General features: G+C 34.5%; 1 protein-coding gene across 2 annotated transcripts in view; it reads left to right on the forward strand.

Annotated features, from left to right (window-relative positions):
* Positions 1-20,795, forward strand: part of Gli (carboxyl ester lipase-like protein Gli) — a 53,344-nt gene that overhangs the window by 10,686 nt on the left and 21,863 nt on the right. For both annotated transcript variants that reach the window (XM_089253799.1, XM_089253800.1), the window contains exons 3-6: positions 4,488-4,644; positions 11,068-11,253; positions 17,600-17,799; positions 20,077-20,248. In XM_089253799.1, the coding sequence (XP_089109925.1) occupies positions 4,488-4,644; positions 11,068-11,253; positions 17,600-17,799; positions 20,077-20,248 (715 nt within the window). The remainder of the gene's footprint in view (positions 1-4,487; positions 4,645-11,067; positions 11,254-17,599; positions 17,800-20,076; positions 20,249-20,795) is intronic.

Raw genomic sequence — 20,795 nt, forward strand, 5'->3', positions numbered from 1 at the left:
GGGCCCAGGTGAGGCGTAAAGCTTTGTGTCGTGCAGTCATCAAGGGTGCACGAGTGGGCCTTCGGCTCTGAAAGCCCATATCGATGATGTTTCGTTGAATGGTTCACACGCTGACACTTGTTGATGGCTGCAGCAATTTGTGGAAGGGTTGCACGTCTGTCACGTTTAATGATTCTCGTCAGTCGTCATTGGACCCGTTCTTGCATGATCTTTTTCCGGCCGCAGCGATGTCGTAGATTTAATTTTTTACCGAATTCCCGATATTCACGGTACACTCGTGAAATGGTCGTACGTGAAAATCCAAATTTCATCGCTACCTCGGAGATGCTATGTCCCATCTCTCGTGCGCCGACTATAACACCACTTTCAAACTCACTTAAATCTCGACAACCTGCCATTGTAGCAGCAGTAACCGATCTAACAACTATGCCAGACACTTGTTGTGTTATATAGGCATTGCTGACCGCAGCGCTGTACTCTGATTGGTTCCATATCTCTTTATTTGCATACGCACGCCTGTACCAGTTTTTTTGGCTCTTCAGTTTACAAGGGATGTTCCAAAAGTAAGTTTTGTCTTTGTTTTCCAGAAATAAACTTTATCACAGTGACATAAAATGTCATAATACAAAGTTTTTGCTAATGCATCCACCTTGTTCAACAATTTGCTTGTTGTAGTCTCTCATTTTGTATTTGAAGCAAAGTTCTGATAGTGGTTGGTGACCATCGACAAGACATAATGTGATCCTTGTAGAAGCTGTAAAATGACTATGCATATCTATCACACACACTTCTTCCCACATAGTCTTAGTGTACTGCATGTACTTTATTCTCTGAACACATTCCTGGTACAGGTCTTGTATTGTCATACTGATTCCAACTCAACTGAGCACTAGTACACATGTCCATTGTTTCTCTCTTCCCTGGCACTCTATAATTTCAAACTAGGGAGGACCCATGCATGCTCAGTACATCAAAAAGACTTGAGTTGCACTTCTTGGATTTCATATAGCAAAGACTAATGCTGCAATCACAACTGATTGTGTGTGTGTGTGTGGGGGGGGGGGGGGGAGAAAGAAAAAAGGAAAAGTTATGGCATATTTATTTATTACCCCATAGTCAAAATGACATAGAAAGTGTAATGTAATAGTATACATAGTACGTGTAGTAAGCATATGTAGACATACTTTTTTACTCTTGATTGTGCCATCATCATGATGTCTATCATGACCATCAGAAAATTTTATAACCTTCATTTTGACCCGTTATGATCATTCTGTTTTCAGCAATATCTATCTGAAAATTTTTTCGGTATGCACCAATATAGGCATTGCTTGCAGCTTATTTTTGGCATATTAGGCTCCTTTGACTTGTTTATTTCCTTATCTTATTCAGCCAAACTTGATTAAATTTAAGTTACAAGGAAAATTGTTTAAAAAAAGTGAATTATTGTATCCAAAAATCCAAATTGATCAAGTTGTGCTGTATTTATTATGTAATATTTCATTCTGTGTCAGCCATGCATAGTACTGGAATCCAACAGCTCGTATTGAAAGTAGGAGAGACAAAAATGTGTAGTTCGATTTTTAAAAAAAAGTAAATTTCACATATTCGGCCTTAGAAGGTACTGTATATAACAATACCAAGCCCTAAATACAGGGTGATCAGCGAATAAGCCCTTATTTCAAAATTAAATATCTCTACAACAAAGATCAATAGAATTATGCTGTAAACGGTACGTTTATTAGCAAAACTGTAAGAATGTTGTACAGAAATTTCGAAAATTTAGTTTTTTTTTAAATTTTTAAAAATTTAAAAAAAAAACAACAAAAAAACTGGAGATTTTTGGGTTCCGAAAATCCTCATTTGTGTGAAGAGAAACCACTGCATTCGCCTAAAGTTACTGCATGGGCTGCGGTATGCGCCATGTGTGCTGACAAATTGTTCCAAAATTGTAACGTAACATTCAGTAGTAATCATTTTTCGCACGAAGAAGGGGCCGATAATGCCTCTGGTGCATACCGCAGCCCATGCAGTAACTTTAGGCGAATGCAGTGGTTTCTCTTCACACAAATGAGGATTTTCGGAACCCAAAAATCTCCAGTTTTTTTGTTTTTTTTTTAAATTTTAAAAAATTTAAAAAAAAAAAGGAAATTTTCGAAATTTCTGTACAACATTCTTCAGTTTTGCTAATAAACTTACCGTTTACAGCATAATTCTATTGATCTTTGTTGTAGAGATATTTAATTTTGAAATAAGGGCTTATTCCCTGATCACCCTGTATGAATTATTACCAAGACCATGTTATTTTCATTCTTGTTGGAAAAAATGCTTCATGTCTTTTTTTTTTCCTCACCATAAATGTGTTCCTGTGATGAATATTCATTCCTAGATGTCCCCTCTAGTCTCTGTGTACTGTAATATTTGCATCATCTTTTGCTATACATGTACATCTTGGAAGTCTGTTTGAAATATAAACATAAAATATATATATATAACTAGATACCTCTTTTCCTTTGTTTTCTAGTATAGCATCTACAGTCGAACCTCTCTATCTCAAAACTGACAGGACCGGAAAAAAATTCGAGACAGAAAGTTTTCAAGAAATAGAATTTTTTTAGCGAGAAAGAGAAAAAATGCCAAAAATGGCTAAAAATTTGATTGATTATAAACTAAAAAATACTGTACCATATTTTACTACATACTGATGAAATTTATTGGTTAATTTGCACAATCAGTGTTCAATCTCACTATGTTAGCACACTAAAATACATTCAACATTTTTTATTGTTTTTTTTAGTAATGCTCTAATGTTCTGAAATTAATTTTTCACCATTCTTCTGAGATTCATTGAAATTCGAGTGGTTCGCCAGATCTGATTCCTTCATCTCTGATATGATTGGTTTGAAACCCGTAGCTTTCTTGAAGCAATTTTGAATTATCTGTTGGCTGACTTTTTGCCATGCTGAACAAGCTTTCCACACATGGCATCCCTCCCTCTGTCAATCTCAGTATCCGCCCATGATCAACAAGATCCATCAGTACAATTGGCTATAATACGAATAATCCTTTCTTATCAGTTTCTCTCACCTCCAGAGAAAAGCCAGAAAAGAAGTTTTCGTGTTTTCTTTTCATTATCATTGGGCTTGGCCTTCGAGATAGAGAGTTTTTCGAAAATTATTTTGAGACGGAGAGGTGAAAATTCATTGATTTAGTACAGAAAATGCAATGATTTTTTCATTGTTTGAGGTGTAGAGTTTTTCGAGAAAGAGGTTTGACTGTATTTTTAGCAAGATCCCATCCAAGGAAAAATAAAATACATTTCATTGAATGAAGGAAGAAAAATTGAAACATTTTTTCTAAGGGTTAATTGACAGTTTGTTCTTACTTATATGCTAATAGTTTTCTGAGCAGATTAAGTCAAGACTTAAAAATATGTTTAAGTTCAGAAAAAAAAAGAGAGAACTAGGCAATGTTTGCATTTTGTAGGTGGAAATGCAATTTGAATGTGATACAAGATTTTCTTCTATCAGAGCTCACATAAAATAGCCCAGAAACCATATCTTCATGACTCATAGTTTCAGCCAAAAATGTGTGAAATTCCAATAAAGATCCTTTTCTGTCTACTAGTTGTAAAAATTAGACTTTAATACACGCATGTGACATTATGTTCTTATGAGTAGATGCTCAAAATGCTCACCATCAATATCATGGCATGCTTATGTGGGCCACTACAGCCATTCAGTCAATAATGGCTGACTGAGCATGATCCAACATCATTGTGAAGGTTTTGAACAGCTGGCTGATGCCAAGATATATTTAGGAAAGAGAGAAAATGCAACTACCTTTGTGGGGAATTGAACCCCCTTGTCCTTTCACTTTTTGGGTGAACGCCCTAGATCACTAAACTACAAAGGCAACAAATATCTCAATCTTTCCTTGGAGCTGGTGTGCACTGAACGGGACCGTACATGGGCGGTCAGACCTAATTCAGGCCAGAGTTCACACAATTCATGACACTGCCACCCGATGGTGACTTATCTGAGGATGATGTCACTCTCCGCTATCCATATGAAGGTTGAATTGAATTTTCTCTTTCCTGAATATATCTTCGCATCAGCCAGCTGTTCCAAACCTTCATATGGATAGCGGAGAGCAATATCATCCTTACACAACGTCATTGTGTCTGCAAAAGTGAATTCAATATAAAGGTGTGCAACTCGTTTTATTTCTGTAGGAATGGGAAGTCAGTAAATTCATGGACGTTATATCTGACCATGGTGGCCCATTCAACTAGATACCCATTTTCAATTTATATGTGGCATCATACATTTTCCTAGAAAATTATTTGTCTGGGTGTATGGTTTTTTGGGCACTTTTTATGCACTCCGAATGGGGAATCTTGTTCTGCAAAGTTTATTCTTTCTTTATGGGACACTGCGTATAGAGATTGTGTACTGTATATTCATATCATTTATGCATATTTCTAGGTTGGAAAAAGGTCACTAAGGGAAAAGTATGCAGTTATAATTTACATACATGGTGGAAATTGGGATCATGGTAGTGCAAATGTTTTTCCTGCTCAAATGCTTGCAGCATCCCAAGATATTGTAGTAGTGACATTCAATTATCGTCTTGGTCCTTTGGGTAATTTCTTTTCAGTTCATTTTCTATGCATTCTGAATGGTAATAATTTATAAACTCTTATTTAAATTAAAAGCATTTCCTCATACAGTACAACCCTCACTGTGGTTGTTGGAAGAAATTTTTTTCATAATTTAGCCCTGCATTATAACCTTACCACAGTATAATGGGTTATATAAAAATATACTTTCTTAATTTAATAAAATAAGGGAGAGTGGACATGATGGTGCTTGTGATATATATAATTCTATAGTATATCGAGGCACAATATTAGAGTTTTACTTTATTTGATGCACTTATTTTGTGTGTGGCGATTTATTCACTTGTCTATAACAGAAATACCGTTAATGCTCTACAGCTTGTCAAATACCCAGAATTTCAGGAAAAGATTAATAAAAATTTTGTTCATTGGAACGTGCACTTTACGATGTTTGAGGAAAAAGTATGAAAGGAAAAACTTCTGTAATAACCTTTTCTTCCACCTCCTCATCACCGTCTATCGTGATCACACTGTAGTGATCTTGAAAAGTAGTTCCAATACTTTTAAGAGTACAAAAGTACAAAGGAAGTACATACTTCCTTTGTACTTAAATAATTATTGGCACTATATATATATATATATATATATATATATATAACCCTCTGGGGCTATTACGAATAAAGGCTGACAAAATATCAAGATGCGTCCTCTGTATGAGTGGCTACTGTAACAAATTTCCCAATTTCTGGGGGTTTTTCCTCCTGAAGGTTATATATCGGAAATTATTGTACTTTCACAGCTACCCACTCACATTCAGAGACAGCAAATTTACGCTGTAAACTTGCTTCATTCCCAAAGCAGAACATGCCGAAATCTGTTGCAGAACAATCAGTGAAACTGCAGAACAATCTGGAAGAATTTTAAGAAAAAGGTGTAAAAAAACACTATTATGGGGATTTTCATCACAGAACATTTCCACTCAGCCGAAGTTTCGTTGCAGAACAATGCAAAACATTCTGCTTTGGGGATTCCCACAAGAGTGCACATGTGTCTTTTTGAAGAATTGTATAGGGTTGGATTGCCCTTTTGAATTGAAAAAGTTTTTCTGAGATCATTGGAGAAAAAAAAACTGAATCTGTAAAAACTCAATCACGAATATCCAGTTTTGTCATCTAGTTGCTATGAGGTCGTTTCACATTGTGAAAATTTGGGTTTGGGACCCGCTATAGGCTGCTAATGTGCAGTGGTGGTCGGCTAAATAAGATTTTTTGAGGTTTTCCGACTTTGAGTTGGCTATCCCTTTGATAAAAGATCTGTTGCTATGATGCAGAGGCGGCTCTTGGGAAATGCAGCTGCACAGGGTGCCACTCTAAGAATGACGACAAATCCAATATGAAAGGGCAATTTTTTTTAGGAATTCTTGGGATAGGGAAAAATTGGAATAGAGATGAGCAGGAGGGCCAGCAAAAACAGGTCTGCAGAGATTTTGTCTCGAGCCACCCTTGCCATGATGATCAGCAGACCTACAACACAAATATACATTAAATTGCAAATCTACACATTAGTGATTTGGAGGATGGATAGCACCACCTAATGAACACAAGACACTCACAATGTCGGACACCAGAGTTCGCGCTGTCGATTGCCATTGTGCCAAATCACGATAAAATATTTCATTCGGCGAATACATAAAAGATAGAGTTCGCCAAATCTTGAGTGTCCACTCGGTCTCTTGATGGCCCAATCGGCTATTTGACGCATGTGCGAAAATTTGGAAATGAAATTTTTGTTGGCCAATTGCGAACAATGTTCAGCTACTTTCGGTGCGATTCCAGAGGGTGGGGGGTTGACAGGTACGATCAACCTCTCTAGAAGCATTACTAGTTGAGCATACTCCCAAGAGCCTACATGCATAAAACAACCTATTGTTTGAACCCTTTACTCGATGATAATCTTTCCCTCAACAGAGATGCCGCCGATGCGTTATTGCGCATCAAATACCGGGAATTTTGGGAAAAGATGCATAAAAACTTTGTTCACGCTTCTCGTGGGACACATATTTTCTGAGTTTTAAGAAAAAAATACGGAGGAGGGCATTGGCGGAGATAGACTTGGAAGTCTGGGGGGCCACTGTCATTATTGCTGGGGGAGCCAAGATGATGTTAGTTCACATATACATTAGATCAGTCGACTTCACCTTTGACGCTGGGGGTGCAATGTCCCCCCCCCACGCCCGCTCGCATCTCAGCCCATGAGGGGGAGAACCTGTGTACCAACTTATTTTATTTTTCCTCCTCACCATCTATCATGATCGTGATAAGGTGTCGTGACCTTGATATTTCGTCAGGCTCATTCGTTATTAAGTTGCGTCCCCGAATGAGAGCGGCTAATACACTGAATTTTCCAATTTCTGAGGGTTTTTCTCCCGCGGTTTATATATCAGAAATTATGGCACGTTCGCGGCTACTCACCCACGTCAGAGACAGCGCATTTGCCGCTTAAACTCGCTTCGTTTTCACGAGATTGCAAATGCGATTTTCTAAAGAATCGCAATATAGTTTTCCAAGATCGTTGGAGAAAAAAAAAAGAAATCTGTAAAAATTCTATCATAAATTTCCAGTCATCAAGCCGCTATGTGGTTGTGAGTTTCACGTCACGAAAATCCGGGATTATCGGGACCACTAATGCGCAGACTAAATATGATTTTCTGAATCGTATGAAGTTTTCCAATATTCAGTTGGCTATCCCTTTGAAAAAAAGGTCTGTTGCCATGACGCAGAAGCGGCTCTTGGGATACTTGACTCACACAGGGAGCCGCTCCGGGAGGGGCGCCAAATCCAAAATGATAAAGCGAAAAAAAAAAATTTTGATTAAAAAAAGGGGGAAAATGTTTGTCCACACTGGAGGGTCGCAAAATCCAAGATGAAAGTGCACAAAAGATTATTATTTTTTAGGAATTGCAGGGCTAATACAAATCTGGCATAGCTCCCATATTCAGGTGTGAAATATATGGAAGTTAAATGTTGTAGACCACAGTTGTGGAGGGGAAGGAAATCATTCCAGCTGGGAATTGCTAAAAAAAAAAGGATTTATATGAATCAGAAGATGATTATCAGAATCATTTGCTTTAAATTTATTATTGAAGCTGAGATTTTCTGAAATAAAAAATCAATCAGAGAAATTATAGACTGGTTTATTAGTAAATATTGTATGTAAAATGTGCTTAACTTAATTATATTTGTTTTAAATTTGTTACACGTGTTAATTCCTCAGTGTCTATGGGTCTCTTTGCAGCTCTTTTCTGTACCAATAGAATACTTATCAATGAATGTAAAAAAAACAACCTAGTTATACTACTAAATTAAACTTTTTCTGTTAGTAAGGGCCCAAATATCGCCCCCCCCCCAAGCAAAATTGTGAATTCTAAAAATTTATTCAGACTCAAATCAATTTTCAAATTATTTTTAAGTAATTCACAACTCCATACCTAATCGTGCTGCAAGTGTGATTGTACGGAATAAATTTTTTTTAACCAAAAACAAAAAAAAATCAAAACATAAATTTTGGATTTTAATCAAAGGTATCCTAATTCCTTCCCCTCCAGTTATTATGTGCACATTTATTTTAGTTGCTTATATTTATTAGTTATATTATTTATAATAATTAGTTAATATTTGCTGTATATATATAATTAGTTAATATATGCTGTATATATATAATTAATTAAAGTTAGATATATAAGCAATATAAATATATTATATTTATATAATTAGCTTTTCTTCACGAATAAGACATAGAAGTGTTAAACACAGTATAAAAATGTCGAAAAATGATCATACATCAATCAAAATGAATCTAAGTAGTCAGGAAAAACGAGTTTCCCTCTGGTACCTGATGAGTTTCCATCTGACACTCAAAGGAGACGAATTTAGGAATTCAGCTATAACAAACATTGTGACTGTTCAGACTAGATGACTACAGCTACACAACTATGACGAATATGCAATGCAATATTCGATGAGCAATCTATAAATATCAATCACTAATTAATGAAAAAACTTTCCGTAAGGCATGAACATAACTGAAAAGTTGATTTCACACTGTAATAAGTTATAACAAACTATTTTTTAAAAATTAAAGCGTGAGTGAAGAGAGCAAAGCAACTGCATTACTGCAAGTAGTCAACTGAATGAGTCTGAAGAGTTTTCTGGCACTTTTGCAAGATAGCAGCTCTGTACATGCAAATTAGAGAGGGGGACAAATTTATGGCAGGGGACGGATTTCGAGCACTTCCTCTAAATCTTTGAATTGAACTTGCTTTCAACAAGGACCCAGATTTTCCAATAACCTGGGTCCCGGGACTCTGGTAAATTAGAGTGGAGTGGTATCTCTGCCTCAGTATCATGAACCTCATTAAAACACAGTTGCGAAGCAGAATAAATGTAAAAAATATAAATAATAGTATTCCTGTTCAAGCAAAAAAAAAGTCTCTGCAAGTTCTTGAGAACTAAAATATTTTTGTACTATAATTTTACATTTTATATTAGACAATTTTTATTTATACATGATTTGCATTTTGATTTATATTTTCATTGTGAACTTGATATAAGTTGTTTTGGTGTTTTGGAATCTGCATTTTATGGCGCGCCGATTTGGCTAAGATTCTCTCTCATTTGGCTACAACTTTTTCCATCTGATTAGCCAAATTGCTACAAATGATAAAAAGTCAAGGCGAACTCTGTCAGACACCATGGCCTCCACATCCTGGAGCAGGGCTCCTAGGCTATTACCCTCAACAGGCCCCCCTGCCCAGACTTTTCATGGGCCCCCTCTATGGTAAATTTATAGCGTATAAATTATAGCCCCCACCCTTGTGGGGATGCATGTGGACACACAAGCATAGCCAATTTGTATTGGTGAATCTGACAGCTTCCATATTTAGGTGTGAAATATGTAGCAGTTAAATGGTAGTAGACCACAGTTGTGGACCATCAGGGAGGGGGAAAAAATCATTTCAGTTGTGGAAATTGTTTGAAAAGAATTTGATGATTTTCTTTTGATTCATATAATCTTGCAAGCATCAAATTTGCTTCAAATTTATGCAAAAGATATTGAAAGAGCTAAAGTTTTTTCTAAATGTAAAATCAATCAGAATAGAATTTATAGACTGATTTATTAGTAAATATATACTGGATGTCCACTCTTATCATTGTCCAATAACTATTTCCTGAACCATTGGTTTTAAAGACAACTTCCAATTAGAAAAAATGTTTTAAATGATTTTGCCCATCATCTCTCTTAAATGCCATTCAAATGAAAAATTACAAATAAAGAAGTTACAAAATTTAAATTTTTATACAGTCCAACTTCCAATAAGAAAGTTGTTGTCCTGTCTTTCCTGAGGCCAAGTGTGATATTCGCTGAGGTATTTGAATTTAAAAAAAAACAGAAAAAGGGAAAGAACAGCATAAACTAATGGACAATGTTCATTTTATGCTGTTCTTTCCCCTATTTTCTGTGATTTTTGAATTCAAATACCTCAGCAAATATTGCACTTAGAAACCTGGATATTGTTTTGGTGCCCTCAGGACAGACAGGGCAAAAACTTTCTAATTGGAAGTTAGAGAACAGGAGGACTGTATAAAAAATTAAAATTTTGTAAGTTTATAATTTAATTTTTTTCATTCAAACAGCATTTAAGATGATGGGGGACATCATTTGAAACTTTTTTTCTTATGGAAATTTGTCTCTAAAACCAACGGTTCAGGAAATAGCCATTGGACATCCTGTATAATGTGCTTAACTTGATTATATTTTTTTAAACTTGTTACAAGTGTTAATTCCTCAGTGTGTGTGGGTTTCTTTGCAACTTTTCTCTACCAAAATGTTATTTAGCAATGAATGTAATTAAACCTAGTTATACTAGTATACTAATTTTTTTTATTTTGTTAGTGAATCTTTGAATTGAACTTGTGCATGTTTTTATAAATCAATTATTTGTTTGATTCACATACAGGTACCTATAAATGATGGGGGAGGGAGACCCAACTATTTTTTTCAAGAGGGACCCCACTTTTACACAAAAAAAACCAAAATTTCGCTAATAACCTGGGTCTCGGGACTTGGGTAAATTAGAATGGAACGACATCTCTGCTATATATATATATTTAATTAATTTATTACTTACACCATCAAAAATTCATTCGAAATTTTTTTTTTTAAATGCCAATAGTTTACTGAAATAAAAAAGAAAAAAACACTGAATACAATAACACATATTAAAATAGAAATAATGCAATGAACATCAAAACAACAATACACAAAATGAATTTCATAAATTGTAATCTTTCTGGAAGCCTGTTGTCTGTCCAGGGCAGATCCTAGATAATTTATATAAAGTAATACTTATTTCTCTTACGACAGCTTATAAAACATTTTTGTTTCAGGATTTTTTGCTACTGGTGATAACTCCTCTGCTGGAAACTATGGTTTACTTGATCAAGCTATGGCAATTGAATGGGTTTATGATAACATTGAAGCATTTAATGGTGACCGGAATCTAATCACACTATATGGCACAGATGTAGGAGCAGCGAGTGCTGGAATCCATATGTTAACAGATCGCTTAAAAAGTTTGTGAAACTAATTTGCTGCTTCTATTATATGTGCTGTTTTCCATATTGGAGTGTAAATTTTATGGGACTCAAATAAGTTTCTGGAGCTGAAAGAGTAATGTTTTTTTTTATTTTGTATTTACATTAATATTTTGTTGAATTTGTTTACTGTTCTTGCTCAACCTCAATTTGTCAAATTTTTAATTTTTTTATGACAGTGAAATGTGCATTAAACCAGGCTTACACTATAAAAGTTTGATAAAAGTTCGTTTATAAAACTTTAAAAATGCAACCAATAGGCAGATTAGTTAAATTTGCTCAAATGTAACAGATGCGCTTATTGGTTACATTTTGCAAACGTTTTATAAAATAATTTTTGTCAAAATTTTATAGTGTAATATCGGCCAAAGACTGGTATTACACTATAAAAGTTTTAGAAAAGTTATTTTATATAAAACCTGAAAAATGCAACCAATAAGCATTTGCTTGAATGTAACCAATAGGCTTATTGGTTGTTTTTTCAAGTTTTGTAAAAGATCTTTTATCAAACTTTTATGGTGTAATTTCGGCCTAAGAAACAAATTAAAATGAATTGCAATTTAGTCAAGCCTGTGTATTACAAAAGATATCATGCTTATAATTATGTATTTGATTGACCTTGGATTGTGTGCTTTACTTTCGAGTGGCATTAGTTGTGATCAAAGCAGTTGTTTAAAGTAAGCACTGTTTTCTTAAAGGCATGTGGTCACTTGATGTTTCATTTCCACCTTGATGTGTTGCAGTGTACCTTCGGTGATTGAGCTGATCGCAGCAGAAATGTGATGTTTTACAGACGAATCTTTGCTTTCTTTGAGGCCCTTTGACATGACATACACAAAAAGACTCGCCATCCAAAAATTATTTCTCGGTTAGACTAAACAAAGCCCACAGATTAATAGATCTCAATGCTAAGCTATTGCACTCATCCACTACAGAATTATTAGCGTATTATTCATATGGGGCCATTTCTATAAAAATCGTCCAGTATTGTTCTTTTGAGCTTTCTTCTTTTCCTGAGAACCTATAACCTTTCAATTGTGCAAATAGTCTGAGTATGTACAAACTGTCAGTAAGTGATTCAGCGCCTACTTATCTGATTATTTCTACATGATTGGAGCAGTTTAATCACCAATATAAAAATAATTGTTGAGCTTACCAAATTTTACTTCAGTAGAAATCAGTATTACAAGAAGCACCTTCTGTGAAGCAGTGGAGGAAGGGGGGCCATTTGAATATCAGACTAACAACATTACTTTTCTGCAATACAGGTGGATCAGATATAAGGAAGATTTCGGTTATAGAAACTATACAAAAGCGAAAAAAACTAACCTCTGCTCCTTCAAGAATTGTAAGGATTCACTCGTAATATACCACAATGGACCGTCCTAAATAACATCAATAATTTGTGAAAAATGACTTGAAATGGTGAAAAAAATCAAAAGATAAATTTATTGTAAATTTAAAGCCTTTAAGAACATATAAGGCCAATTCTCATCTTGGACGTCACTGTGATAAGATGCTTCTTATCTTGCTTCATTCACCAGTGATTAGCCGAGTCAGGTGGGGGACTGTTCCAGTTAAGGGTCAGCGGTCAAGTTTAAAGTGCGTTGGTGTGCCATTTCATGGTTTTTCCCTTTGTTTTTGTGCTTGGTTCTTGATTTTTCTGTGTTCACATCGGTTTCGTGTTTGCTTTTTGGATTTAATTCTTCAGTGTTCTTATTTATTTGTGGATTAATGTTGTTCTATTTGACAGTGGATTTTATTTTGTAGAATTTCCTTGTTCCTGCAAAGGTCAGCCATCATGGATTTTTGAGATGAGTGTTTATTTCTTTCTTTTGAATTTTCATTTGCGTATTCTCAGGGGGAGGGGATCAATTTAATTTTTTTCTTTCGCTTTTATTTAGACTCAGATTTTTAAGTTGATTTGTTTGTAGTTGATAATTTATGGATTACCTATTTTCTCGTACTAAGTGGGAAAATCTTGTTCCATGTTTTGGCCATTTTGTTTTCCTTTTTTTGATAAACAATTTTTTCTGTATGTTTTTGTTTTGGGCTTTTTCGGCATAGTCAAGTAAACAATAGTTTTATTTTTCAGATACTCTTGGTAATTCGTATTTATTTCTTTAGGCCTAATACTAGTCTCTTAGTAGATAAGATAGTTTGTTAAGTAATATCTTAATACTTTTTTTGGGTATATTTTAAAGTTATTCATTTCTCTCGTAGTATTGTGTTGGGTATTATATTTTAATTAATATTTTCTTTTTTCAATTTTTAGTAGATTTGTATTGTGATGCATCTTAGTTTGTTTTAATTTTTTTTGTTAACCCTTTTTCTTATTTTTTTATAAGTGTTGTTTAGCATTGGTATACCTTGACCTTGATTAGTGTTGTGTAGGGGTTGCAATGGGAGATTTCTCTGAGCTTGGGAGATAGTAGGTGATTCAAGTGTAAGGGTTATTTTGAGAGGGCAAGAATGGAGCTCGGTGTCGAAGCATTACAGGAGAGAGGGTTTTAGGGGGCCTGGGTATAATAGAGCCACCAGTCATCAAAGAAGCAATCTTCATGAACAATGACAGTATTGAGGGGAATGGGGGGTTGAAGAGGAGATAGAGGGTGATAAGTGATAGGGATGTAATTATCTGGGCTTCTATGGTCAGGGAACATATGTAGGGATTATCGGGATTTCAGCAGTTGTTTTCCTGGGGAAAGATTAGCAATGTTCTAGACATTTTTCGTAGACAAAAATTCTCTGGTCGGGTGGTCATGTGGGTAGGAGCAAATATTTATAGATGTCTTTATCAGAGTACTGGGACTTTCTACTATCCGCTTGGGGGGGGGGGAGCTCAGATGTGGCAGTGATTCCAGTACTGCCAAGAGGTAGTAGGGCATTTAGAAGTAGGATACAGTGTTTTAACTCAGGCCTGAAGGACATTTGCTCCTCTCTTGGAGTCATGTTTTTATAACTACCTAGTTTCACTGATAGGTGGCTTCATTGGGATGGGATTCACCTGAATAGGCTGAATGTCTGGGCTTTCCATAGGCTTAGGTCAGTTTTTTTACTCCCAGACCAGGTAGATGAAAATGTCGGTTAGTTAATGATGATAATAACAGGGTAGACAGGGAATTGCTCAATTCTGACTTGGATAGCTTCTTGATTGGTGCTAAATCACAAGGCAAATTAAAATATATACAAATTAACTCCAGAAGCTTGGACAATAAGAAAGATTTTTTAGAAACTATGATAGCTGTGGAGGGCTCAGACCTTGTAGCCATTACAGAATCTTGAGCAAACTGTGGGGATGAATCTTTCTAACACATCTCAGGATACGATACTTTTTTAAGAAATAGATCTGATAGGAAAGGGGAGGGTGGAATCTAGATTTATGTGAAATCATGTTTGAAGGCTAGAGATTGTAATATACAGAGAAGTGATATTGAAACTATATGGGTTGAGCTTGAAAACAAGAAGCGCCATAAGCTTATTGTAGGAGTTCACTATAACCCAAAGAATCAGGATTTAAACTACATCTCCAAGCTTCATAAAAAAATTTCATATGTATGTATGTATGTATACATAATATTATGGAATTTTAATTATCCAAGTATCGGTTAGAAGAACCTATCAGCTAGGGATCAATATGAGAGAGATTTTCTTTATCTGGTGCTAGATAATTTCTTGCATCAGCAGGTATCAGAAGCTACTAGGAGTACTTCTATTTTGGAATTTATTCTCACTAGTTTTGAGGATCTTGTTGAACATGATTTGGTTGGAGTCAACTTTTCTTTTAGTGATCGGGTTATTAACTTTTTTGTCACTTTTTCACAGATAAACCAAACAATAAAAGAATGGTTCCTTGTTTTTGAAGAACCAACTACAAAATTTTGAGGAAATGGTTAGGGTTAATTTTCAAAGACCGGTTGATATCAGTGGGAAGAATTCAGAACAAAACTCTCCTCTGTTTTGCATGATGTTATACCTTATGTTCATAAAAAGCAGGTTTGTTCACCACATCCCCTCTGGTTCATGGATAACGTGTATAATTATCTTGAAAAGAGAAGGCATTTAGAGAATACAGAAGTGGAATAGGTGACCTGTCATCAGGGCCGCAACTACGGGGGTGCAGTCAGGTCTAGTGCCTCGGGTGCTGAACCAGAGGGGACATAGATTTCACCAATCAACCCCTCCTTCAATATTACATGGGGGCGCCAAAATGAGCTCTTGCCCCGGCTGACCAAACATCTAGTTGCGGCCTACCTGTCATTATTTAATGAAAAAGAAGGGCCTTGAAGAAAGCAATAAGGGATAGTGGAAAGGAAGTTGAGTCAAGGTTGGCAGATAACATTGGCTCTGACCCGAAATCTTTTTTCAACTACATCAATAATGGATTTAAGGGGACAGTTGGTCCCTTCTCGTTTGAGCGGAATGTAGGGCAATAAAGCAACTCTTGAAATCTATCATAAGAAGTAGAAAAAAGTATTAGTAGTCATTTTTAAATGTTAATTTCTTAAATAATCAACATGGTTTCTTGCCAAACAAAAGCACTGAAACTGCACTAATTGAATTTAGTAAATTTGTAGTTGATAGCTTAGATCACTCAAAACAAGCAATAGCAATTTTTCTTGATATATGAAAACGTTTTGACAGCATCAATCACAGTATATTGCTTGCCAAATTGTGCACATATGAAATTAAGGGAACTACTCATAAATTATTTGAATCCTATCTTAATAATAGATCTTAATATTTTGAGTATGGTAAATATATTAGTAATCAAATGAACATGTACAGAGGTATTCCACAAGGAACTATTTTGGCACAGTTATTTTTTACTATTTATAATTTATATTAATGATTCCTGTAACCTTGAACTGCTAGCCGATCTCCCCGTTAAAAAGTCTCGCCACAGATAGCAACAGGCCTACAATGTTACAAATATTCAATCATTACACTTCACTCACAATTTGAAGTATAGATGGCTGCACTGAAATATCAGATACAATGCTAGCTACACACTCAGACTGTTAGGTGTACTCACTTTGTTCCAGACTCTGCCAGAAGCTGGGCTGGAAGAGATCTCGGCAACGGGATAAGTCCGGTGGCAGAGCCCCTGGCATTCATTCATTCATGTAACCTTGAACTCAATTGCCAAATAATCACATTTGCTGATGATACTGGACTTCTTTATTCTGGGAACGATCATCAATCATTGACTCATATTATTAACAATGATTTATCAAAGTCTGTATTTGGTTTCTTTTAAATGATCTTGAAATAAATATTCTAAAAACAAAATACATTAGTTTCTCAAACCTCACTAGTTTGGATACTAATTATAATATCATTTTTCCTTTAAAAAAACTCTTCATGATCTGTCATATTACTGTACTCCATTTAAACAAGTGAGCTCCATTAAATATCTAGGTATTGTTATAGATAGAAATTTTAAATGGAGGTCTCATGTAAAACATATCCAATCAAAACTTTGTTTTATAGTTTATAAATTGTATTACCTCAAACATCATCTAAATACCCATTTTTTGTTGCCATATTACTATTCCCTTTTTCATTTTCATCTATTATATGGACTAACTATTTGGGGCATCAGTACATCGCGACCTATCAACTAGACCCAAAAGAAAATAATTTGATCACCGACTGGCAATTACTTAACTCCATCATTCGATATCTTGACTAAAGAACAACTCTGTCTTCCTCTTAATTTATCAAGGAAATCAAATAGATACAATAACATTCTAAATATTCCATTACTACATAAAACAGTGAAGAAAAACCATTTTACATACCTTATTCCGAAATTTTATAACAAACTACCACATGATATTATTGTTTCCCCTTTCATTCTGTTACTAAAAAAAACGTTTAAAAAATTACCTTTTCTCAGTAGCTAACATCAACGATCATTTTTGGAAGAAAAAAAAGCTCTATCAGTCAGTGCTAAATCCAATTCTATCAATAAGTACACTTTCTGCTGTTTGCTTCCAGTTGTCAAAGTCAGTAAATTTTCGCATTTCATATTCTTCATTCATAATGTATATGAGAGTATTCTGTATATCTAAGATGTTGTACTGTACTGTACTCAGATTGAAAACTTGTTCATTCCATAGATGCAGAATTGATTTTAATGTATTTGTTTTGTTTGTTCTGTCCTTGAAATTTTATTGTAATATTATTGATACTTCGTGTTCATCAGTACAAATCCACAGGATCTCTTGATGAATTTGTTTTTCACGTTATGTAATGTTTCATCATGCTAAATAAACTTTTCAAAAAAAAATTTCTTTTATCTGACATTTATTTTTTCTAGATAAAATCCGAAGAGTTATCGCTCAGAGTGGATCAGCTTTAGCAGGCTGGGCAACAATGGTTGATCAAACAATCATTTACAACAACAGTGCTGAATATGCAGTTTCTGCCGAATGCTACTATCCATCAACAATGATGATGGTTAATTGCTTACAAGATTTGGACATTTCAACATTGCAAGTTGTGGATCTAAAAAACCATGTGAGTTTGTCTTTCTGTGAATGTGCTAATACGTGTCAGAAATGCCATAGATAAAGAAATGAATTTTATAGATAGAAAAATCAACATATTGATTCTGTAAATAATTTTTGAAGCCTGGATATGTCATTCTAAAGCAGCTTTCTTGATTATATCTTAGTATTTCTTGATCCAGCTGTTAACACCTGGCAATAATATTTATTGTCTAAATTATTTGAACCGCCTTTTCTTGAATTAATTTTGAATTCCTTTATCAACAAAGAAATAAAAAAAACAATTTTCTATATTTTTATTGTAGAACATCTTGGTTTGTTAAACGCGCTGCCAAAAAGTTAAAGATACGGGTATGTGTTAAAATAAATTTAATGATTTAATGGGGGAAAGGTGTAAACTGTCAGTACAGGGTTATTGAATAATATGATCATGTCAATTTCAATGAAAGATGGCGCTTATTATCTCTGAGAGTTTTGTTATGAAATTAAAAAATTTCAAAAAAATAAAGTCAAGATGTATAATATTAGGTGGGGAACAAAGTTCTTGCCAGAAATTTATTATATGGAAAAAGTATACAGAGAAAGAAACAAGAAATATATTTTCCGAAGAAAGTCATAGAAGATTATTCCACAGTGATCCCACCAGGCAGACAATATAACCTTCTTGTGTGTCAGTGTGCATCTGGTGACTTTTTTTGCCCTCGAATTGGGCAATTTCTGGCTAGATTGGTGAGGGAGAATGCCCATAGTAAAAACAGTATTCTACTGTTCTGGCACTTATGGTGGACTCTCCTAAGATGGAATTTATCGTGGTTGCAACCCTGAAAGCACTAAGTTTGGATTTTCAGTTGAACTAAATGATGTGGCAAATTTTAGATTATTCAACACTCATTTTACAACTTCCCGTATTACATCTAAAAGTTGAAAACAACAAACAAAATTTTACATACTTTAACACTTCTAAAATGATCATGATTATGCAAATTAGACTAAACATGACTACTGCATCTCGTCTGGTGCTACCTATCATTTCTGGCAAAAACTTTGTTCCCCATGTAAAAAATTATCTATTTTTACAAATATGAAAAAAAATTTAATTTTTTTTACTGTTACCTAAATTTACCTATAGTAATCAGGTCAAAAATAATTCTACATTTTAGAAAAACTTAGTGGAACATATGATGTCAGGCAATGTTTGCTAATACAGGTGTCCCTCGCTTTATACGATTAATTGGTACCACAAAATGATGGCATAAGACAAAATCGCATAAAGTGAGATGAATTTAACATGAGTGAGATAGGGATAAGTGGGTTTTCTTCAGAAGGATAAGAAAAAATAAACCCCCAATTTTCAGCATTAAAACACTCTTTTTTGAATGAACTAATTACTCAAACTTATAAATAAATCTCTTAAATTCAAGCTATATGAATAAATTTACTTCTGTCTTGCTCTTACTTTTGTCTTCACTACTTGTAATAGATTCTAGTTAATATGGATGTTTTCTTTCCAAAAGAGCCTGGTATCATATAAGCTGATAAATTGTTAATGAAAGCAGTCAAAATTCAGCTGACAAATAGCATTCTACTTCTCTTTATAATGATCCGTCCAGGGAATTTGTTAGTATTAGGTTAGTAGACATCCATGCCCGAACCGGGATTTGAACCCAGATCTGCACAGTGAGAAGCTAGTTCCCTAACCACCCGACATCAAAAATATAATGGATTTTGTCATTTTGATTATGCCATAGTCTAATTTGCAAGTCCATTTTCAGGACTAAAATGAAACTACAGACCAAATTTTGTGGGCCGCGATTTCTAAAATCAGCTTTTCAAAATCATGTTATAGTTAAAATTGCATAAAGCAAGGGACACCCATATGCATCTAGATGCATGATTTACACGTCAAAATTTGATTTTATCCCTCCAAATTTCATTGAAGGGTGAAAACTCTTCTTCAAATTTTAGGTTTTTTAGCAGTTATTTATCTGTTTTTCTTTCAAAAATTTCCATCTTTTTACAAAAAACTCATTAAAATTTTGGAGAGGAGTGAAATTACTTTTCAAAATTATTTTTTCAGATAACTGGTGTGATGATTTCTTCCCAGCAGTATAGCCTATGAGCTCTTGAATTCACACTCTTTATTAATCTTTTTTGACACTCTACAAATGCCTATCTTTGTAATTTATTTCCTGATGTATAAAAATTATTTTCTGTGAAAAAATATTTGTTGTATGTAATTTCTTGCTACTTTTTTTAAAAAAAATAAGTTTTCATTATTTTTTGATAGCCTAAAGTTGGGTGGACGTCCTGGGCTCCTGTGAATGATCGTTACACGAGACGTAGTGATAAGCAAATCTTACCTGCTTCACCGATGCAATTGCTTCTTGATATTGACAACTTTGACTACTTTGATGGATATTTAACTGGTGTTACAAAGAGTGATGGTTTGCATTTAATGTGTAAGTATCAAATGCACAAGTTTTGTTTTTTATTCTCGTTGCTTCATTGATTATAGCTTCGTTTAATATCAATTTTCATACAATTTAGTATTTTTATAAATAAATGGTCATAAATACACCGAGTATACCATTTTGACATGACAGATCAGTTTTGTGTCACTGTGGGTATCTGATTGACTGTAACTCAATAGTATGACTAAAACTCTATACCTATTTTGCTCCTTATGCCTATGACCCTGCTGCTCATATGTCACTGTGATTATACTCCATGTATCTAAGCATGAGAATGCTTTTCTGGCCATCAACAACACCATACCGCTACCTATATTTTATGCCCAACTTCGTTTGTAACTTGAAAAAAAGACCATCAGCTTTTTGAAGTCTGTCTGTCTTTTTTTTCAATTAATGGTAGTGTGCTTCAGTAGCATACTCAAGATTTTCATGTTGTGGAGGTCTTCTTTTTCTTTCTTTTTCTGGTGGGAAGAGTATTTTGTTTTCTACTTGGGTAGTAATGCAAAAAAATTCAATTCCTAAAGGAAAAGGAAGT

The sequence above is a fragment of the Pholcus phalangioides genome, unplaced genomic scaffold (assembly GCF_987345545.1).
Source record: "Pholcus phalangioides strain wild (caught in Gottingen) unplaced genomic scaffold, Ppha-v1.0 ptg000039l_1, whole genome shotgun sequence".
NCBI classification, from domain to species: domain Eukaryota; kingdom Metazoa; phylum Arthropoda; class Arachnida; order Araneae; family Pholcidae; genus Pholcus; species Pholcus phalangioides.